Source organism: Crinia signifera, chromosome 6 (genome assembly GCF_055691185.1).
Source record: "Crinia signifera chromosome 6, ASM5569118v1, whole genome shotgun sequence".
NCBI lineage: Eukaryota > Metazoa > Chordata > Amphibia > Anura > Myobatrachidae > Crinia > Crinia signifera.
In genome coordinates this window covers 288,797,768-288,821,948 of record NC_139222.1, presented here as the reverse complement: position 1 = coordinate 288,821,948, position 24,181 = coordinate 288,797,768, and the positions used below count along the sequence as shown (strand labels likewise).

General features: G+C 51.7%; 1 protein-coding gene across 1 annotated transcript in view; it reads left to right on the top strand.

Moving 5' to 3' along the window:
* The first annotated feature begins 16,757 nt into the window (after positions 1-16,757).
* LOC146009473 (ephrin type-B receptor 5-like) overlaps positions 16,758-24,181 on the top strand; it is a 96,664-nt gene continuing 89,240 nt past the window's right edge. The window contains exon 1 of the mRNA XM_083149891.1: positions 16,758-17,031. Within this exon, the coding sequence (XP_083006017.1) occupies positions 16,971-17,031 (61 nt within the window). The 5' untranslated portion in view covers positions 16,758-16,970. The remainder of the gene's footprint in view (positions 17,032-24,181) is intronic.

The following is a 24,181-nucleotide window of genomic DNA, read 5'->3' as shown; positions in this document are numbered from 1 at the left end:
TAGATGTAGCCAAATATATAGGAGATGTATAGGGGAGACAGGTAGTGAGATCTGGTCAGACCAGGGAAAGTCCCCCTTCCCGTCTGGCAGGTCCCTCTAATCCTGTGTTCAGCTGCCACCAAAATAATTGAATGGGCTTTATGGGTATTGTGGGGGAGCACTTCCGCCCCTGGGTCTCAGAGAAGTGATAGTTGGCTCCGGCGGCCCTTGAGTGACAGGCGGCTGCTGCCCAGCTTTATATACCATATGATCAGAGTGGAATTAATACATTGGTTTGTCCGAAGAGGTCCCCCTTCTTTGACAGATGTTTTCGACACAGCTGACAGGCTGCCACCAGTTTAGTTTAGGTGGGCCCCTTAGGTATTGCGGGTGAGCGGTCCTGTGTGCACAACAAGGGGGTTCCTAACATATTACCATGTGAGGGACATGTGACATATTACCATGTGAGGGACATGTGACATATTACCATGTGAGGGACATGTGACATATTACCATGTGAGGGACATGTGACATATTACCATGTGAGGACATGTGACATATTACCATGTGAGGGACATGTGACATATTACCATGTGAGGACATGTGACATATTACCATGTGAGGGACATGTGACATATTACCATGTCAGGGACATGTGACATATTACCATGTCAGGGACATGTGACATATTACCATGTCAGGGACATGTGACATATTACCATGTGAGGGACATGTGACATATTACCATGTGAGGGACATGTGACATATTACCATGTGAGGGACATGTGACATATTACCATGTAAGGGACATGTGACATATTAGCACGTAAGGGACATGTGACATATTACCATGTAAGGGACGTGTGACATATTACCATGTAAGGGACGTGTGACATATAACAATGTAAGGGACGTGTGACATATTACCATGTAAGGGACGTGTGACATATTACCATGTAAGGGACGTGTGACATATTACCATGTAAGGGACGTGTGACATATAACAATGTAAGGGACGTGTGACATATTACCATGTAAGGGACGTGTGACATATTACCATGTAAGGGACGTGTGACATATTACCATGTAAGGGACGTGTGACATATTAGCATGTAAGGGACATGTGACATATTAGCATGTAAGGGACATGTGACATATTACCATGTAAGGGACATGTGACATATTACCATGTGAGGGACATGTGACATATTACCATGTAAGGGACATGTGACATATTAGCATGTAAGGGCCATGTGGCATATTACCATGTGAGGGACGTGTGACATATGACCATGTAAGGGACGTGTGACATATGACCATGTGAGGGACGTGTGACGTATTACCATGTGAGGGACATGTGACATATTACCATGTAAGGGCCATGTGACATATTACCATGTAAGGGACATGTCTTTCTTCGATGCAGGACACCTTATTTTGGGTGCGGTTCTTGGCGCATGCCTGAAGTTAAGAGGCGAGGCTTGCCGTGGGAGGGGGCATGCCCCGTTTTGCCGCTGTGGGGGCATGGCCACTCTGGCTGCGGGAATAGACGATGTGCACATGCGCGCAGTGTATATTACCATTGGCCAGCAACTGACAGGGGGACTCCCAACTGTCCCCCCCGCTCCGCAGGACAGTGCTGGCGGCGGGAGGGTCGTGGGAACATCCCTGAAATCCGGGACGTTCCCGCAGTAATCGGGACGGTTTGGAGCTATGATAGAATGATGGGAGGAGTCTAACATAACAGACAATTCAACAGATGTTTCAGGCTGACGGAGATTAGAAAAGTCATCAGACTGGTTGTCAGCAACATGGAGTCGCGACCCACAGTTTGAGAATCGCTGCTGTAGATGACATAACTATACAAGCGCCATCTTGTGGTGACAAAGTATATTGCAACTTTAAAGAAGATCATAAGCTATCCGGTATCCAGATGAAAGGTCGACAGTCAATAAGTCGACACCAGAAGGTCGACATGCACTAGGTTGACTTTGACTAAATGTCGACACACGCAAAAGGTCTACATGCCAATGGTTGACATGAGTTTTTCATGATTTTTTCTCTTACTTCTTTGGATTTTTTCATACTTTGATATTCGCAAGGATTAGGAACAGTAACATGTGGTGAACGCAGTGAGGCACCAGACCGGAAGCAGTGCCAGTGAAGCAATGCTACAATAAGGGTGGCTATCATTTGTTACTAACGATGGTGGCGTGTGGCACAAACTATTCTACGCGGTGCCACCGTTGGTTAATCCAGAAGTCGAGGGATTGCAGCAGGTAATGGTCAACAATTTGGGGGACACTAAATATTTGCAGCTACCCCCCCCAAAACACTATTTTTGAGAAATGAGACATTTACAGGGAGTACTCATTCAGGGCTGGTGGAGGGCACCAGAGCGCCCCAGGCGGGGTGTGTGTGTGTGCTCAGTCGCTTCACTGTGTGTGTGGGGTGCCGGGTACTTCGCCGCCGCTACACTGGGGGTGTGTGTGTGTCGGGTACTCCGCCGCGCTACACTGGGGAGGGGGGGGGGGGGGGTGTGTGTGTGTGTTCCGGGTACTCCGGCGCTCAACTGCTCCAGACTCTCCACGAGGGGGAGGGGTTGCCTGGCAATGCTGCGGCGTTCAACGGGAGTAACTCCACAGTGGTGATGCGGCGGTCCCTTGGGACCTGCTCCTAAATGCCACCCTGCAGGCTGCCTAGTGGTGGAGCCAGCCCTGTACTCAGTATCAGAGGCTGTCAGACAACCTCACACTGAGCATGTCAGAACCTGTAAGTGGGCCACTTATGCTTAGGGCTAGAAATTGAATGAAGAAATCTGCTCCCCCAACCTAGAGGTATTGTCTCTGCAGGCAAATGGAACAGGAAGCCTATCCACTGCAACAGAAGATAATGCCGATCAAAACCCAATAGATATAGGCAGAAAGATGAACATAGCACCAGAAGAAGCACAAACAAAACTTTAAGAGCTATGTGTGCAAATGCTAGTAGCTTAGGAATAACATCCCAGAACTAATTGCAATAATGACAAGGGATGAACTGGATATTGTGGCTATTACAGAGACATGGTGCAATGAAAATCATGACTGGGACATAGCTATACCAGGATATACTTTATTTAGGAAGGACAGAATGGGAAGAATCAGAGGAGGGGTTGCAATATATGTGAAAAAAAGCATAAAGACTACCTTAATACAAAGTGTTGAAGCAAAAACTGAGGCCCTTTGGGTGACCATAGAAACAGGGTGATTCTTCGTATAGGGGTGATCTACAGACCACCGGGTCATGAAGAGGAACTTGACAAGAGCCATCAGGTCATCAATAAAATGACATTAAAAGGAGAGGTGATAATCATGGGAGACTTTCATCTACCTGATGTAAACAGGTGCCTGTTGCAAGTTCCACCAGAAGTAGGGACATGCTGAATTCCTTGCACAGAGCATCCCTCCAGCAATTGGTGAGTGAGCCCACTAGTAAGGATGCAATATTAGACTTAGGGCAGCATTTATCAAGCAATATTTGCGGCTAAATCCCCAATTAACCGCAAATATTTAGTATCCCCCAAATGTATTAAAGGGGGACCGCAGCAGGAATCTCCGTTCCCCCTTCATCGCTGCCGGCCGCATCCCCCATAGGTTTCTATGGGGGATGCGAAGCTGCCCGATGTATCAACATTGGGCAGCCCGGCTTCACACCCCTGGGCTATCGCCATTCTGATATGGCGATAGCCCATTGTAGCCTGTGGCTACACATCACACTACCCGGGCAGGGCAGTGCGGTCAGAGAGGTCGGCGGGGGTCAGCGCATAACCGCACATGTGCAGACCCCCCAGCTTCCGGGTCAGGGCTTTGCAGGGATTGGCTTCCTTTTGGAGCCCTGTCCCTGCGCCCTCAAATTGATACATCCAGGCGGTATCACATGATACCGCAATGCGATGCCCGGCAATGTCATCACGCCGGCATCGCTATATAATGATAAATGCGCCCCTAAATACTTACAAATGGTGACAGAATATCTGATGTAAATGTGGGTGAAAACCTGAGATCCAGTGACCATCAAGCAGTATGGTTCAGAACAAAGACAGAGACTGACTCATCGCACACAAATACAAAGGTGTTAGATTTTAGGAAGGCTGATTTTGTAGAGATGGGAAACTCTGTAAGGGATTCTTTGGCAGAGTGGAGGAACTTGGAAGGAGAAGTGGGAAAAATGATAGTGCAATACTGAAAGCAACAGAACTTTGTGTCAAAAGAATTAGGAAAAACACCAGGAAAAGGAAGCCATTGTGGTTTGCGAAAGATGTAGCAAGTATTGTGAAAGCAAAAAGTTGTCCTGTAAGAAATTATCAGATGATGCAGGGATAGCAGACAATACAGTGATATCAGATAATGCAAGGATAGCAAACAATACAGTGATATCGGATAATTCAGGGATAGCAGACAATACAGTGATATCGGATAATTCAGGGATAGCAGACAATACAGTGATATCGGATAATTCAGGGATAGCACACAATACAGTGATATCAGATAATGCAAGGATAGCAAACAATACAGTGATATCGGATAATTCAGGGATAGCAGACAATACAGTGATATCGGATAATTCAGGGATAGCAGACAATACAGTGATATCGGATAATTCAGGGATAGCAGACAATACAGTGATATCGGATAATTCAGGGATAGCAGACAATACAGTGATATCGGATAATTCAGGGATAGCAGACAATACAGTGATATCGGATAATTCAGGGATAGCACACAATACAGTGATATCAGATAATGCAAGGATAGCAGACAATACAGTGATATCAGATAATGCAAGGATAGCAAACAATACAGTGATATCGGATAATTCAGGGATAGCAGACAATACAGTGATATCGGATAATTCAGGGATAGCACACAATACAGTGATATCAGATAATGCAAGGATAGCAGACAATACAGTAATATCAGATAATTCAGGGATAGCAGACAATACAGTAATATCAGATAATTCAGGGATAGCAGACAATACAGTGATATCGGATAATTCAGGGATAGCAGACAATACAGTGATATCGGATAATTCAGGGATAGCAGACAATACAGTGATACCAGATAATGCAAGGATAGCAGACAATACAGTGATATCAGATAATGCAAGGATAGCAGACAATACAGTAATATCAGATAATTCAGGGATAGCAGACAATACAGTGATATCGGATAATTCAGGGATAGCAGACAATACAGTGATATCGGATAATTCAGGGATAGCAGACAATACAGTGATAACAGACAATACAGTGATAACAGACAATACTGTGATAACAGACATTAGATGGTGAGCGATTCCGAATTCATGCACAGCTGCGTATGCATTCACAGCCGTGCCCGGGGCAGGGAATCACTCTGGCAGGGCGGCGTTTACCTGATCGCTGGGATTCAAAGATTTACAGACCAGCAAACAGGTCTGAATTGGGCCCAATGAACACACTCAACACAGGGACAGCAGACAATACAGGGTGATTTACAGAAACAATTGGGGTATATACAATTCAAAAAAATATATTGAAAAAGATGAAATTAGAGGAGTGTGCACTCCAGTATCTGCACTCCAGTATCTGCACTCCAGTATCTGCACTCCAGCACCTGCACTCCAGTATCTGCACTCCAGTATCTGCACTCCAGCACCTGCACTCCAGTATCTGCGCTCCAGCATCTGCGCTCCAGTATCTGCGCTCCAGCACCTGTGCTCCAGTATCTGCGCTCCAGCAGCTGCGCTCCAGCATCTGCGCTCCAGCATCTGCGCTCCAGCATCTGCGCTCCAGCATCTGCACTCCAGTATCTGCGCTCCAGCATCTGCGCTCCAGTATCTGCGCTCCAGCATCTGCGCTCCAGTATCTGCGCTCCAGCAGCTGCACTCCAGCATCTGCGCTCCAGCATCTGCGCTCCAGCATCTGCGCTCCAGTATCTGCGCTCCAGTATCTGCGCTCCAGTATCTGCGCTCCAGTATCTTTGCTCCAGCAGCTGCACTCCAGCAGCTGCACTCCAGCATCTGCGCTCCAGTATCTGGCCTCTAGTATCTTCGCTCCAGTATCTATACTCTAGTATCTGCTCTCCGGTATCTGCGCTCCAGTATGTGATTTCCAGTATCTGCGCTCCAGCACCTGCGCTCCAGTATCTGCACTCCAGTATCTGCGCTCCGGTATCTGTATTCCGGTATCTGCGCTCCGGTATCTGCGCTCCGGTATCTGCACTCCAGTATCTGTGCTCCTGTATCTGCTCCAGCACCTGCGCTCCGGTATCTGCACTCCGGTATCTGTGCCCCGGTATCTGCACTCCATCGCTCCAGCATCTGCACTCCAGCATCTGCGCTCCGGTATCTGCACTCCAGTATCTGCACACCAGTATCTGCGCTCCGGTATCTGTGCCCCGCTATCTGCACTCCATCACTCCAGTATCTGTGCTCCAGTATCTGCACTCCTGTATCTGGACTCCAGTATCTGCATTCCGGTATCAGTGCTCCGGTATCTGGACTCAAGCACCTGCACTCCAGTATCTGCACTTCAGCACCTGCGCTCCGGTATCTGCACTCCAGTATCTGTGCTCCAGTATCTGTGCTCCAGTATCTGCACTTGAGGAACTGTGTTCCAGTATCTGCACTCCAGCACCTGCACTCCAGTGTCTGTGCTCCGGTATCTGTGCCCCGCTATTTGCAATCTGGTATCTGCACTCCATAACTCCAGTATCTGCGCTCCAGTATCTGCACTCCGGTATCTGCGCTCTAGTATCTGCACTCCAGTATCTGCGCTCCAGTATCTGTGCTCCGGTATCTGCACTCAAGCACCTGCACTCCAGAATCTGCACCTCAGTATCTGTGCTCCAGTATCTGCACTCCAGCACCTGCACTCCGGTATCTGTGCTCCAGTATCAGTGCTCCAGTATCTGTGCTCCAGTATCTATACTCCAGTATCTGCTCTCCGGTATCTGCGCTCCAGTATCTGTGCTCCAGCACCTGCGCTCCAGTATCTGCACTCCAGTATCTGTGCTCCGGTATCTATACTCCGGTATCTGCTCTCCGGTATCTGCGCTCCAGTATCTGTGCTCCAGCTCCTGTGCTCCAGTATCTGCACTCCGGTATCTGCATTCCGGTATCTGTGCTCCAGTATCTGTGCTCCGGTATCTGTGCTCCAGTATCTGCACTCCAGTATCTGCGCTCCGGTATCTGCACTCCAGCACCTGCACTCCGGTATCTGCACTCCAGTATCTGTGCTCCAGTATCTGCACTCCAGCACCTGCACTCCAGTATCTGTGCTCCAGTATCTGTGCTCCAGTATCTGCTCTCCAGTATCTATACTCCAGTATCTGCTCTCCGGTATCTGCGCTCCAGTATCTGTGCTCCAGCACCTGCGCTCCAGTATCTGCACTCCAGTATCTGCGCTCCGGTATCTGCATTGCGGTATCTGCGCTCCAGTATCTGCGCTCCAGTATCTGTGCTCCTGTATCTGCTCCAGCACCTGCGCTCCGGTATCTGCGCTCTGGTATCTGCACTCTATCACTCCAGTATCTGTGCTCCAGTATCTGCACTCGTGTATCTGGACTCCAGTATCTGCGCTCCAGCACCTGCACTCCAGTATCTGTGCTCCAATATCTGCGCTCCGGTATCTGCACTCCAGTATCTGTGCTCTGGTATCTGCGCTCCAGTATCTGTGCTCCAGCACCTGTGCTCTGGTATCTGCACTCCGGTATCCGTGCCCTGGTATCTGCACTCCATCGCTCCAGTATCTGCACTCCAGCATCTGCGCTCCGGTATCTGCGCTCCAGTATCTGCACTCCAGTACCTGCACACCAGTATCTGTGCTCCGGTATCTGTGCCCCGCTATCTGTGCTCCGGTATTTGCGCTCCAATATCTGCGCTCCAATATCTGCGCTCCGGTATCTGTGCCCCGCTATCTGTGCTCCGGTATTTGCGCTCCAATATCTGCACTCTAGTATCTGCACTCCGGAATCAGCGCTCCGGTATCTGCACTTAAGCACCTGCACTCCAGTATCTGCACTGCGGTATCTGTGCACTAGTATCTGCACTCCAGTATCTGCACTCCAGCACCCGCACACCAGTATCTGCGCTCTGGTATCTGCACTCCATAACTCCAGTATCTGCGCTCCAGTATCTGCACTCCGGTATCTGCTCTAGTATCTGCACTCCAGTATCTGCGCTCCACTATCTGCACTCCAGCACCTGCGCTCCGGTATCTGCACTCCAGTATCTGCACTCCAGCACCTGCACTCCGGTATCTGTGCTCCGGTGCCTTCCTCACTCACACTAAGCTGTGCCACCCCCACTCACACTAAGCTGTGCCTTCCTCAAACTAAGCTGTGCCACCCCCACTTACACTCAGCTGTGCCATCCTCACTCACACTCAGCTGTGCCATCCTCACTCACACTCAGCTGTGCCATCCTCACTCACACAGTTGTGCCATCCTCACTCACCTGTGCCACTCACACTCAAACTAAGCTGTGCCACCCCCACTTACACTCAGCTGTGCCATCCTCACTCACACTCAGCTGTGCCATCCTCACTCACACTCAGCTGTGCCATCCTCACTCACACTCAGCTGTGCCACTCACACTCAAACTAAGCTGTGCCACCCCCACTTACACTCAGCTGTGCCATCCTCAGCTGTGCCACCCCACTCACACTCAGCTGTGCCATCCTCACTCACACTCAGCTGTGCCACCCTCACTCACACTCATCTGTGCCACCCTCACTCACAATCAGCTGTGCCACACCTACTCACACTTAGCTGTGCCACTGCTGAGTGTGAGTGAGGATGGCACAGCTGAGTGTGAGTGAGGGTGGCACAGCTGAGTGTGAGGAAGGCACAGCTGAGTATGAGTGAGGATGGCACAGCTGAGTGTAAGTGGGGGTGTCACAGCTTAGTTTAGGAAGGCACAGCTTAGTGTGAGTGGGGGTGGCACAGCTGAGTGTTAGTAAGGAAGGCACTGCTGAGTGTGAGTGAGGATGGCATAGCTGAGTTTGAGTGAGGGTGGCACAGCTGAGTGAGTGAGGATGGCACAGCTGAGTGTCACTGGGGATGGCACAGCTGAGTGTGAGTGAGGGTGGCACAGCTGAGTGTGTGTGAGGATGGCACAGCTGAGTGTGAGTGGGGGTGGCACAGCTGAGTGCGTGAGGGTGGCACAGCTGACTGTGAGTGAGGGTGGCACAGCTGACTGTGAGTGAGGATGGCACAGCTGACTGTGAGTGAGGATGGCACAGCTGACTGTGAGTGAGGATGGCACAGCTGACTGTGAGTGGGGGTGGCACAGCTGATTGTGAGTGAGGGGTGGCACAGCTGAGTGTGAGTGAGGGTGGCACAGCTGAGTGCGTGAGGATGGCACAGCTAACTGTGATTAAGGATGGCACAGCTGACTGAGTGATGGTTGCACAGCTGAGTGTGAGGATGGCACAGGTGAGTGGGGGTGGCACAGCTGAGTGCATGAGGATGGCACAGCTGACTGTGAGTGAGGGTGGCACACCTGACTGTGAGTAAGGTTGGTACAGCTGACTGTGAGTGAGGGTGGCACTGCTGAGTGTGAGTGAGGGTGGCACAGCTGAGTGTAAGTGGGAGTGGCACAGCTTAGTGTGAGTGAGGATGGCACAGCTGAGTAAGTGAGGATGGCACAGCTGAGTGGGGGTGGCACAACTGAGTGTGAGTGAGGGTGGCACAGCTGAGTGTGACTGGGGATGGCACAGCTGAGTGTGAGAGGGGGTGGCACAGCTGATTGTGAGTGAGGGGTGGCACAGCTGATTGTGAGTGAGGAGTGGCACAGCTGAGTGTGAGTGAGGGTGGCACAGCTGAGTGTGTGTGAGGATGGCACAGCTGAGTGGGGGTGGCACAGCTGAGTGCGTGAGGATGGCACAGTTGACTGTGAGTTAGGGTGGCACAGCTGACTGTGAGTGAGGATGGCACAGCTGAGTGTGAGTGGGGGTGGCACAGCTGAGTGTGAGTGAGCTGTGGCACAGCTGAGTGTGAGTGAGGGTGGCACAGCTGAGTGTGAGTGGGGGTGGAACAGCTGAGTGCGTGAGGATGGCACAGCTGACTGAGTGAGGGTTGCACAGCTGAGTGTGAGTGAGGATGGCACAGCTGAGTGTGAGTGGGGGTGGCACAGCTGAGTGCAAGAGGATGGCACAGCTGACTGTGAGTGATGGTGGCACAGCTGACTGTGAGTGAGGTTGGCACAGCTGACTGAGTGAGGATGGCACAGCTGAGCGTGAGTGAGGGTGGCACAGCTGAGTGTGAGTGGGGGTGGAACAGCTGAGTGCGTGAGGATGCCACAGCTGACTGAGTGAGGGTTGCACAGCTGAGTGTGAGTGAGGATGGAAAGCTGAGTGTGAGTGGGGGTGGCACAGCTGAGTGCGTGAGGATGGCACAGCTGACTGTGAGTGATGGTGGCACAGCTGACTGTGAGTGAGGTTGGCACAGCTGACTGAGTGAGGATGGCACAGCTGACTGTGAGTGAGGATGGCACAGCTGAGTGTGAGGATGGCACAGCTGAGTGAGGATGGCACAGCTGAGTGTGAGTGGGGGTGGCACAGCTGAGTGTGAGGAAGGCACAGCTAAGTGTGAGTGAGGATGGCACAGCTGAGTGTGAGTGAGGGTGGCACAGCTTAGTTTGAGGAAGGCACAGCTTTGTGTGAGTGGGGGTGGCACAGATGAGTGTTAGTGATGAAGGCATTGCTGAGTGTGAGTGAGGAAGGCACTGCTGAGTGTGAGTGAGGGTGGCACTGCTGAGTGTGAGTGAGGGTGGCACTGCTGAGTGTGAGTGGGGGTGGCACAGCTGAGTGTGAGTGAGGATGGCACAGCTATGTGTGAGTGAGGGTGGTACAGCTGAGTGGGGGTGGCACAGCTGAGTGTGAGAAAGGCACAGCTGAGTGTGAGTGAGGATGGCAACCTGCCAATCATGTGCTTCCTTCTACTTAATCTCTTATCCATGCACTCATTATATCCCGCATTGATTATTGCAATAGTCTCCTAACTGGTCTTCCCAAGAACAGCCTCTCACCACTACAATCCATTCTAACTGCTGCTGCTAGGCTGATCTTCCTAGCAAGACGCTCATCGTCTGCTGGTCCGCTCTGCCAGTCCCTCCATTGGTTGCCTGTATCTTACCGTATTCAATATCAAACACTTCTACTCGCATATAAAGCTATTAACCATACTGCATAAAGCTTATGAGGCACATTTATCAAGATCGCATTTTATAATGCGATCTGGGCGGAATATTACCGCCCAGGATCGCATTGTAAAATGTGATCAGATCACTGTATCATCCGTGGCATTGCAGGGACAGGGCTCCGAAAGGAGCCCAACCCTGCGAAGTGCTAAACCGGAAGCCAGGGGGTCAGCGCATGCGCGGTTATGCGCTGACCCCCGCCGACCCCTCTTACCGCACTGCCCCGCTCGGCAGTGCGATCCCTCAGCCATAGGCTACAATGGGCTATCGCCATATCAGAATGGCGACAGCCCAGGGGTGCGAAGCCGGGCTGCCCGATGTTGATACATCGGGCAGCTTCGCATCCCCCATAGAAACCAATGGGGGATGCGGCCGGTGGTGCTGCAGGGGGATCGCAGCAGGGATACTTTGGGGGGATACTAAATATTTGCGGCTAAACCCTGAAAACTGGTGTTTTCTGGGATTTAGCCGCAAATATGGTTTGATAAATGGGCCCCTATAGCTCTCTACTTATCACAAAATATCTCCCATCTCGACCAGTCCCCTCTACATAAGATCTGCATCTCTCTTCTGCACGGATCACCAGCTCCCATTCACTATTACAGGACTTTCATCGGGCTGCTCCCACCCTATGGAATGCCCTTCCACGCACAATAAGACTCTCCGCTGGCCTCCAAACTTTCAAGCGTTCCCTGAAAACTCACCTCTTTAGGCCAGCCTATCATATTTATATACCACACACATAACCCTCTGAGGCACTTATGTATCTTATAGCTTCCCTTCTGGTCTTGTAACTTGGTGCCTGTCCTTGTGTTTCCCTCCTATGTCCCTATAGATCAGGGGTGGGGAACCTTTTTTGTGCCAAGGGCTATTTGTATGGGGAAAAAATCCTTTCTCTTACAAATTGTCCTGCTGCAGCCGTCCCACACTCCGGCATCTGCCGCTGAAAAGGACTGACAGTCTCCGGCTGCTGTTGGTTAAGAGGAATCTCGCAACAACTACCGACCTCTTGCGATAATTCCACTGTACTTGACTCCCAGCAAAGCCGCCGGGTGGGAGGGCCACTCAGACTGGCTATGGGGGCCGCATACGGCCCCCGGGCCTGAGGTTCCCCACCACTGCTATAGATTGTAAACTTGCAGCAGGGCTCTCCTACCTCCAAGTCTGTCTGTTGTTACCCAGAATGTTCTACCACTGTCTACAATTGTAAAGTGTAACGGAATTTGCTGCGCTATATAAGACACTGTAACGGAATCTGCTGCGCTATATAAGACACTGTAACGGAATCTGCTGCGCTATATAAGACACTGTAACGGAATCTGCTGCGCTATATAAGACGCTGTAACGGAATCTGCTGCGCTATATAAGACGCTGTAACGGAATCTGCTGCGCTATATAAGACACTGTAACGGAATCTGCTGCGCTATATAAGACACTGTAACGGAATCTGCTGCGCTATATAAGACACTGTAACGGAATCTGCTGCGCTATATAAGACACTGTAACGGAATCTGCTGCGCTATATAAGACACTGTAACGGAATCTGCTGCGCTATATAAGACACTGTAACGGAATCTGCTGCGCTATATAAGACACTGTAACGGAATCTGCTGCGCTATATAAGACGCTGTAACGGAATCTGCTGCGCTATATAAGACGCTGTAACGGAATTTGCTGCGCTATATAAGACGCTGTAACGGAATCTGCTGCGCTATATAAGACACTGTAACGGAATCTGCTGCGCTATATAAGACACTGTAACGGAATCTGCTGCGCTATATAAGACACTGTAACGGAATCTGCTGCGCTATATAAGACACTGTAACGGAATCTGCTGCGCTATATAAGACACTGTAACGGAATCTGCTGCGCTATATAAGACACTGTAACGGAATCTGCTGCGCTATATAAGACACTGTAACGGAATCTGCTGCGCTATATAAGACGATGTAACAGAATCTGCTGCGCTATATAAGACGCTGTAACGGAATCTGCTGCGCTATATAAGACACTGTAACGGAATCTGCTGCGCTATATAAGACACTGTAACGGAATCTGCTGCGCTATATAAGACACTGTAACGGAATCTGCTGCGCTATATAAGACACTGTAACGGAATCTGCTGCGCTATATAAGACACTGTAACGGAATCTGCTGCGCTATATAAGACACTGTAACGGAATCTGCTGCGCTATATAAGACACTATAACGGAATCTGCTGCGCTATATAAGAAACTGTAACGTAATCTGCTGCGCTATATAAGACACTGTAACGGAATCTGCTGTGCTATATAAGATGCTGTAACGGAATCTGCTGCGCTATATAAGACGCTGTAACGGAATCTGCTGCACTATATAAGACGCTGTAACGGAATCTGCTGCGCTATATAAGACACTGTAACGGAATCTGCTGCGCTATATAATACACTGTAACGGAGTCTGCTGCGCTATATAAGACACTGTAACTGAATCTGCTTCGCTATATAAGACACTGTAACGGAATCTGCTGCCCTATATAAGACACTGTAACGGAATCTGCTGCGCTATATAAGACGCTGTAACGGAATCTGCTGCGCTATATAAGACGCTGTAACGGAATCTGCTGCACTATATAAGACGCTGTAACGGAATCTGCTGCGCTACATAAGACGCTGTAACGGAATCTGCTGCGCTATATAAGACGCTGTAACAGAATCTTCTGCGCTATATAAGACACTGTAACAGAATCTGCTGAGCTATATAAGACACTGTAACAGAATCTGTTGCGCTATATAAGACACTGTAACGGAATCTGCTGCGCTGTACAAGACACTAACGGAATCAGCTGCGCTATATAAGACACTGTAACAGAATCTGTTGCGCTATATAAGACACTGTAACGGAATCTGCTGCGCTATATAAGACGCTGTAACAGAATCTGCTGCGCTATATAAGACACTGTAACGGGATCTGCTGCGCTATATAACACGCTGTAACGGAATATGCTGCGCTATATAAGAAACTGTAATGGAATCTGCTGTGCTATATAAGACACTGTAACGGAATCTGCTGTGCTATATAAGAACTTGTAAATAAATAAAATAAATTCCTGTCCTGCCTGTGCTGCTGGAGCTGCGCCACAATCTGGCTATCCTGTATAACCTGTCCTGCCTATTCTTCTCCACAGTCCGGCTATTCTGTGCTACCTGTCCTGTGTGTGCTGCTCCGCAGTCTGGCTATCCTGTGTTACCTGTCCTGTCGGAGTTGCTCCACGGTCCAGCTATCCTGTGCTGCTCTGCAGTCTGGCTATCCTGTGTTACCTGTCCTGTCTGTGCTGCTCCGCAGTCTGGCTATCCTGTGTTACCTGTCCTGTCTGTGCTGCTCCACAGTCTGGCTATCCTGTGTTACCTGTCCTGTCTGTGCTGCTCTGCAGTCCGGCTATCCTGTGTTACCTGTCCTGTCTGTGCTGCTCCGCAGTCTGGCTATCCTGTGTTACCTGTCCTGTCTGTGCTGCTCCACAGTCTGGCTATCATGTGTTACCTGTCCTGTCTGTGCTGCTCCACAATCTGGCTATCCTGTGTTACCTGTCCTGTCTGTGCTGCTCCACAGTCCGGCTATCCTGTGTTACCTTTCCTGTCTGTGCTGCTCTGCAGTCTGGCTATCCTGTGTTACCTGTCCTGTCTGTGCTGCTCCGCAGTCTGGCTATCCTGTGTTACCTGTCCTGTCTGTGCTGGTCCGCAGTCCGGCTATCCTGTGTTACCTGTCCTGTCTGTGCTGCTCCGCAGTCCGGCAATCCTGTGTTTCCTGTCCTGTCTGTGCTGCTCCGCAGTCCGGCTATCTTGTGTTACCTGTCCTGTCGGAGTTTCTCCACAGTCCGGCTATCCTGTGTTACCTGTCCTGTCGGAGTTGTTCCACAGTCCGGCTATCCTGTGTTACCTGTCCTGTCTGTGCTGCTCTGCAGTCCGGCTATCCTGTGTTACCTGTCCTGTCTGTGCTGCTCCACAGTCCGGCTATCCTGTGTTACCTTTCCTGTCTGTGCTGCTCTGCAGTCTGGCTATCCTGTGTTACCTGTCCTGTCTGTGCTGCTCCGCAGTCCGGCTATCCTGTGTTACCTGTCCTGTCTGTGCTGCTCCAAAGTCCGGCTATCCTGTGTTACCTGTCCTGTCTGTGCTGCTCCACAGTCCGGCTATCCTGTGTTACCTGTCCTGTCTGTGCTGCTCCGCAGTCTGGCTATCCTGTGTTACCTGTCCTGTCTGTGCTGCTCCGCAGTCTGGCTATCCTGTGTTACCTGTCCTGTCTGTGCTGCTCCGCAGTCTGGCTATCCTGTGTTACCTGTCCTGTCTGTGCTGCTCCGCAGTCCGGCTATCCTGTGTTACCTGTCCTGTCTGTGCTGCTCTGCAGTCTGGCTATCCTGTGTTACCTGTCCTGTCTGTGCTGCTCCGCAGTCCGGCTATCCTGTGTTACCTGTCCTGTCTGTGCTGCTCTGCAGTCTGGCTATCCTGTGTTACCTGTCCTGTCGGAGTTGCCCCGCAGTCTGGCTATCCTGTGTTTCCTGTCCTGTCTGTGCTGCTCCGCGGTCTGGCTATCCTGTGTTTCCTGTCCTGTCTGTGCTGCTCCGCAGTCCGGCTATCCTGTGTTACCTGTCCTGTCGGAGTTGCCCCGCAGTCTGGCTATCCTGTGTTTCCTGTCCTGTCTGTGCTGCTCCGCGGTCTGGCTATCCTGTGTTTCCTGTCCTGTCTGTGCTGCTCCGCAGTCTGGCTATCCTGTGTTACCTGTCCTGTCTGTGCTGCTCCGCAGTCTGGCTATCCTGTGTTACCTGTCCTGTCTGTGCTGCTCCGCGGTCTGGCTATCCTGTGTTTCCTGTCCTGTCTGTGCTGCTCCGCGGTCTGGCTATCCTGTGTTTCCTGTCCTGTCTGTGCTGCTCCGCGGTCTGGCTATCCTGTGTTTCCTGTCCTGTCTGTGCTGCTCCGCAGTCTGGCTATCCTGTGTTACCTGTCCTGTCTGTGCTGCTCCGCGGTCTGGCTATCCTGTGTTTCCTGTCCTGTCTGTGCTGCTCCGCAGTCTGGCTATCCTGTGTTACCTGTCCTGTCTGTGCTGCTCCGCAGTCTGGCTATCCTGTGTTACCTGTCCTGTCGGAGTTGCCCCACACCCCCTCCTGAACCACGTATCACACCCCATAATACTCTGGTGATTTCCTGTTGCTTGGTGCTGCTCTAGTCCCGTTGTTCGCGTACAGTTCTGTGGGAAGAATAGGGGCTGGTATAGGCTAGAAGACCCCTCCACCATTCCTACAGCGGCCTCATCCAAGCATACAGTAATCCCATCACAGTGAGTGCAGATACCTCACCTCATGGTAACAGGTGCTACACGTCTACAGAGCCCATCACAGAGGCCATGCGTGTGCGTGTGCGTGTGTGATAGAGTGGGCAAGCTTGGCAGACTGGTGGGGAGTGAGGGGCACTGAGCGTACAGAGATTACAGAGACAGCTGGGGAGGGGGGTGGGTGACACAGCTCCCAGCAAGAATCACAGCCTCACACAAGACCTCCAAACAGGAGAGAAGAGAGGCAAAGTCTGGCAGGGAGGCTGAGGTGAGGCGGCAGATCCTGGGACGACACAGCTGGTATGGAGGGGTCCTGGGAGGCAGACCCCCCTCTCTGAGCACTGGCTGGCTGCTTCCTCATCTGCACAGAGATCAGGTCATGAAGGGACAGATTCATCCCGACTGCTACTTGTGGGCACCTTGTAGGGAGAGCTCGACTGGCCGGCTCCCTCCCTGGTAACATCATGCCTGTGACGAGGCTCCTGTGCATCTCCTACCTACTGCCGCTCGTGTACCTACTGGAGGGTAAGTGCCCAAATATTCCTGCTCATCCCTTATCACAGTCCCTGGCAGGCCAGTACATGGGGGACCTTGTGTAAGTGCCCAAATGTTCCTGCTCATCCCGTATCACAGTCCCTGGCAGGCCAATACAAGGGGGACCTTGTGTAAGTGCCCAAATGTTCCTGCTTATCCCTTATCACAGTCCCTGGCTGGCAAGTACATGGGGGACCTTGTGTAAGTGCCCAAATATTCCTGCTCATCCCGTATCACCGTCCCTGGCTGGCCAGTACATGGGGGACCTTGTGTAAGTGCCCAAATGTTCCTGCTCATCCCTTATCACAGTCCCTGGCTGGCCAGTGCATGGGGGACCTTGTGTAAGTGCCCAAATATTCCTGCTCATCCCTTATCACAGTCCCTGGCTGGCCAGTACATGGGGGACCTTGTGTAAGTGCCCAAATATTCCTGCTCATCCCGTATCACAGTCCCTGGCTGGTCAGTACATGGGGGACCTTGTGTAAGTGCCCAAATATTCCTACTCATCCCTTATCACAGTCAATGGCTGGTCAGTACATGGGGGACCTTGTGTAAGTACCCAAATATTCCTGTTCATCCCTTATCACAGTCCCTGGCTGGTCAGTACATTGGGGACCTTGTGTAAGTGCCCAAATGTTCCTGCTCATCCTGTATCACCGTCCCTGGCTGGCCAGTAAATGGGGGACCTTGTGTAAGTGCCCAAATGTTCCTGCTTATCCCTTATCACAGTCCCTGGCTGGTCAGTACATGGGGGACCTTGTGTAAGTGCCCAAATATTCCTGCTTATCCCTTATCACAGTCCCTGGCTGGTCAGTACATGGGGGACCTTGTGTAAGTGCCCAAATGTTCCTGCTCATCCCTTATCACAGTCCCTGGCTGGTCAGTACATGGGAGACCTTGTGTAAGTGCCCAAATGTTCCTGCTCATCCCGTATCACAGTCCGTGGCTGGTCAGTACATGGGGGACCTTGTGTAAGTGCCCAAATATTCCTGCTCATCCCTTTTCACTGTCCCTGGCTGGTCAGTACATGGGGGACCTTGTGTAAGTGCCCAAATATTCCTGCTTATCCCTTATCACAGTCCCTGGCAGGCCAGTACATGGGGGACCTTGTTTAAGTGCCCAAATATTCCTGCTTATCCCTTATCACAATCCCTGGCTGGCCAGTACATGGGGAACCTTGTGTAAGTGCCCAAATATTCCTACTCATCCCTTATCACAGTCCCTGGCTGGTCAGTACATGGGGGACCTTGTGTAAGTGCCCAAATATTCCTGCTCATCCCTTTTCACTGTCCCTGGCTGGTCAGTACATGGGGGACCTTGTGTAAGTGCCCAAACATTCCTGCTCATCCCGTATCATCGCCCCTGGTTGGTCAGTACATGGGGGACCTTGTGTAAGTGCCCAAATGTTCCTGCTCATCCCGTATCATCGTCCCTGGCTGGTCAGTACATGGGGGACCTTGTGTAAGTGCCCAAATATTCCTGCTCATCCCTTATCACCATCCCTGCCTGGCCAGTACATGGGGGACCTTGTGTAAGTGCCCAAATGTTCCTGCTCATCCCTTATCACAGTCCCTGGCTGGTCAGTACATAAGGGACCTTGTGTAAGTGCCCAAATGTTCCTGCTTATCCCTTATCACAGTCCCTGGCTGGTCAGTACATGGGGGACCTTGTGTAAGTGCCCAAATGTTCCTACTCATCCCGTAACACCGTCCCTGGCTGGTCAGTACATGGGGGGCCTTGTGTAAGTGCCCAAATATTCCTACTCATCCCGTAACACCGTCCCTGGCTGGCCAGTACATGGGGGACCTTGTGTAAGTGCCCAAATGTTCCTGCTCATCCCGTATCACCGTCCCTGGCTGGTCAGTACATGGGGGACCTTGTGTGAGTGCCCAAATATTCCTGCTCATCCCTTATCACAGTCCCTGGCTGGTCAGTACATGGGGGACCTTGTGTAAGTGCCCAAATGTTCCTGCTCATCCCGTATCACCGTCCCTGGCTGGTCAGTACATGGGGGATCTTGTGTAAGTGCCCAAATGTCCCTGCTCGTCCATTATCACAGTCCCTGGCTGGCCAGTACATGGGGGACCTTGTGTAAGTGCCCAAATATTCCTGCTCATCCCTTATCACAGTCCCTGGCTGGTCAGTACATGGGGGACCTTGTGTAAGTGCCCAAATGTTCCTGCTCATCCCTTATCACAGTCCCTGGCTGGTCAGTACATGGGGGACCTTGTGTAAGTGCCCAAATGTTCCTGCTTATCCCTTATCACAGTCCCTGGCTGGTCAGTACATGGGGGACCTTGTGTAAGTGCCCAAATGTTCCTACTCATCCCGTAACACCGTCCCTGGCTGGTCAGTACATGGGGGGCCTTGTGTAAGTGCCCAAATATTCCTACTCATCCCTTATCACCATCCCTGGCTGGCCAGTACATGGGGGACCTTGTGTAAGTGCCCAAATGTTCCTGCTCTCCCCGTATCACCGTCCCTGGCTGGTCAATACATGGGGGACCTTGTGTAAGTGCCCAAATGTTCCTGCTCATCCCGTATCACAGTCCCTGGCTGGCCAGTGCATGGGGGACCTTGTGTAAGTGCCCAAATGTTCCTGCTCTCCCCGTATCATCGTCCCTGGCTGGTCAGTACATGGGGTATCTTGTGTAAGTGCCCAAATGTTCCTGCTCATCCTGTATTACCGTCCCTGGCTGGCCAGTATATGGGGGGACCTTGTGTAAGTGCCCAAATGTTCCTGCTCATCCCGTATCATCGTCCCTGGCTGGCCAGTACATGGGGGGACCTTGTGTAAGTGCCCAAATGTTCCTGCTCATCCCGTATCATCGTCCCTGGCTGGTCAGTGCATGGGGGACCTTGTGTAAGTGCCCAAATGTTCCTGCTCATCCCGTATCACCTTCCCTGGCTGGTCAGTGCATGGGGGACCTTGTGTAATTGACCAAATATTCCTGCTCATCCCTTATCACAGTCCCTGGCTGGTCAGTATATGGGGGACCTTGTGTAAGTGCCCAAATGTTCCTGCTCATCCTGTATCACAGTCCCTGGCTGGTCAGTGCATGGGGGACCTTGTGTAAGTGCCCATATGTTCCTGCTCATCCCTCATCACAGTCCCTGGCTGGCCAGTACATGGGGGATCTTGTGTAAGTGCCCAAATGTTCCTGCTCATCCCGTATCACCGTCCCTGGCTGGCCAGTACATGGGGGGACCTTGTGTAAGTGCCCAAATGTTCCTGCTCATCCCGTATTACCGTCCTTGGCTGGCCAGTACATGGGGGGACCTTGTGTAAGTGCCCAAATGTTCCTGCTCATCCCGTATCACAGTCCCTGGCTGGTCAGTGCATGGGGGACCTTGTGTAAGTGCCCAAATGTTCCTCCTTATCCCGTATCACCGTCCCTGGCTGGTCAGTGCATGGGGGACCTTGTGTAAGTGCCCAAATGTTCCTGCTCATCCCTTATCACAGTCCCTGGCTGGTCAGTACATGGGGGAACTTGTGCAAGTGCCCAAATGTTCCTGCTCATCCCTTATCACAGTCCCTGGCTGGCCAGTACATGGGGGACCCTGTGTATGTGCCCAAATGTTCCTGCTCATCCCTTATCACAGTCCCTGGCTGGCCAGTACATGGGGGACCTTGTGCAAGTGCCCAAATGTTCCTGCTCATCCCTTATCACAGTCCCTGGCTGGCCAGTACATGGGGGACCTTGTGCAAGTGCCCAAATGTTCCTGCTCATCCCTTATCACAATCCCTGGCTGGTCAGTACATGGAGTACCCTGTGTATGTGCCCAAATGTTCCTGCTCATCCCTTATCACAGTCCCTGGCTGGCCAGCACATGGGGGACCTTGTGTAAATGCCCAAATGTTCCTGCTCATCCCTTATCACAGTCCCTGGCTGGTCAGTACATGGGGGATCTTGTGTAAGTGCCCAAATGTTCATACTCATCCCTTATCACAGTCCCTGGCTGGTCATGACATGGGGGACCTTGTGTAAGTGCCCAAAAAATCCTGCTCATTCCTTATCACAATCTCTGGCTGGCCAGTACATGGGGGACCTTGTGTAAGTGCCCAAATGTTCCTGCTCATCCCTTATCACCGTCCCTGGCTTGTCAGTGCATGGGGGACCTTGTGTAAGGGCCCAAATGTTCCTGCTCATCCCGTATCACCGTCCCTGGCTGGTCAGTACATGGGGGACCTTGTGTAAGTGCCCAAATATTCCTGTTCATCCCTTATCACCGTCCCTGGCTGGTCAGTGCATGGGGGACCTTGTGTAAGGGCCCAAATGTTCCTGCTCATCCTGTATTACCGTCCCTGGCTGGTCAGTACATGGGGGACCTTGTGTAAGTGCCCAAATGTTCCTGCTCATCCCGTATCACCGTCCCTGGCTGGCCAGTGCATGGGGGACCTTGTGTAAGTGCCCAAATGTTCCTGCTCATCCCGTATCACCGTCCCTGGCTGGCCAGTACATGTGGGGCCTTGTGCAAGTGCCCAAATGTTACTGCTCATCCTGTATTGCTGTCCCTGGCTGGTCAGTACATGGGGGACCTTGTGTAAGTGCCCAAATGTTCCTGCTCATCCCTTATCACAGTCCCTGGCTGGCCAGTACATGGGGGACTCTGTGTATGTGCCCAAATGTTCCTGCTCATCCCTTATCACAGTCCCTGGCTGGCCAGTACATGGAGTACCCTGTGTATGTGCCCAAATGTTCCTGCTCATCCCTTATCACAGTCCCTGGCTGGCCAGTGCATGGGGGACCTTGTGTAAGTGCCCAAATATTCCTTCTCATCCCTCATGATAGTGCCTGGCTGCTCAGTGCATGGGGGACCTTGTGTAAGTGCCCAAATGTTCCTGCTCATCCATTATCACAGTCCCTGGCTGGTCAGTACATGGGGGATCTTGTGTAAGTGCCCAAATGTTCCTGCTCATCCCGTATCACAGTCCCTGGCTGGCCAGTACATGGGGGACCTTGTGTAAGTGCCCAAATGTTCCTGCTCATCCCGTATCACAGTCCCTGGCTGGCCAGTACATGGGGGACCTTGTGTATGTGCCCAAATGTTCCTGCTCATCCCGTATCACAGTCCCTGGCTGGCCAGTACATGGGGGACCTTGTGTAAGTGCCCAAATATTCCTGCTCATCCCTTATCACAGTCCCTGGCTGGCCAGTACATGGGGGACCTTGTGTAAGTGCCCAAATGTTCCTGCTCATCCCTTATCACAGTCCCTGGCTGGTCAGTACATGGGGGATCTTGTGTAAGTGCCCAAATGTTCATACTCATCCCGTATCACAGTCCCTGGCTGGCCAGTACATGGGGGACCTTGTGTAAGTGCCCAAATGTTCCTCCTCATCCCTTATCACAGTCCCTGGCTGGTCATGATATGGGGGACCTTGTGTAAGTGCCCAAAAAATCCTGCTCATTCCTTATCACAATCTCTGGCTGGCCAGTACATGGGGGACCTTGTGTAAGTGCCCAAATATTCCTGTTCATCCCTTATCACCGTCCCTGGCTGGTCAGTGCATGGGGGACCTTGTGTAAGGGCCCAAATGTTCCTGCTCATCCTGTATTACCGTCCCTGGCTGGTCAGTACATGGGGGACCTTGTGTAAGTGCCCAAATGTTCCTGCTCATCCCGTATCACCGTCCCTGGCTGGCCAGTGCATGGGGGACCTTGTGTAAGTGCCCAAATGTTCCTGCTCATCCCGTATCACCGTCCCTGGCTGGCCAGTACATGTGGGGCCTTGTGCAAGTGCCCAAATGTTACTGCTCATCCTGTATTGCTGTCCCTGGCTGGTCAGTACATGGGGGACCTTGTGTAAGTGCCCAAATGTTCCTGCTCATCCCTTATCACAGTCCCTGGCTGGCCAGTACATGGGGGACTCTGTGTATGTGCCCAAATGTTCCTGCTCATCCCTTATCACAGTCCCTGGCTGGCCAGTACATGGAGTACCCTGTGTATGTGCCCAAATGTTCCTGCTCATCCCTTATCACAGTCCCTGGCTGGCCAGTGCATGGGGGACCTTGTGTAAGTGCCCAAATATTCCTTCTCATCCCTCATGATAGTGCCTGGCTGCTCAGTGCATGGGGGACCTTGTGTAAGTGCCCAAATGTTCCTGCTCATCCCTTATCACAGTCCCTGGCTGGTCAGTACATGGGGGATCTTGTGTAAGTGCCCAAATGTTCCTGCTCATCCCGTATCACAGTCCCTGGCTGGCCAGTACATGGGGGACCTTGTGTAAGTGCCCAAATGTTCCTGCTCATCCCGTATCACAGTCCCTGGCTGGCCAGTACATGGGGGACCTTGTGTATGTGCCCAAATGTTCCTGCTCATCCCGTATCACAGTCCCTGGCTGGCCAGTACATGGGGGACCTTGTGTAAGTGCCCAAATATTCCTGCTCATTCCTTATCACAGTCCCTGGCTGGCCAGTACATGGGGGACCTTGTGTAAGTGCCCAAATGTTCCTGCTCATCCCTTATCACAGTCCCTGGCTGGTCATGACATGGGGGACCTTGTGTAAGTGCCCAAATAATCCTGCTCATTCCTTATCACAATCTCTGGCTGGCCAGTACATGGGGGACCTTGTGTAAGTGCCCAAATGTTCCTGTTCATCCCTTATCACCGTCCCTGGCTGGTCAGTGCATGGGGGACCTTGTGTAAGGGCCCAAATGTTCCTGCTTATCCCTTATCACAGTCCCTGGCTGGCCAGTACATGGGGGACCTTGTGTAAGTGCCCAAATGTTCCTTCTTATCCCTTATCACAGTCCCTGGTTGGCCAGAGCACAGGGGACCCTGGTTAAGTGCCCAAATGTTCCTGCTTATCCCTTATCATAGTCCCTGGCTGGTGAGTACATGGGGGACCTTGTGTAAGTGCCCAAATGTTCCTGCTCATCCCTTATCACAGTCCCTGGCTGGCCAGTGCATGGGGGACCTTGTGTAAGTGCCCAAATATTCCTTCTCATCCCTCATGATAGTGCCTGGCTGGCCAGTGCATGGGGGACCTTGTGTAAGTGCCCAAATGTTCCTGCTCATCCCTTATCACAGTCCCTGGCTGGCCAGTACATGGGGGACCTTGTGTAAGTGCCCAAATGTTCCTGCTCATCCCTTATCACAGTCCCTGGCTGGTCAGTACATGGGGGACCTTGTGTAAGT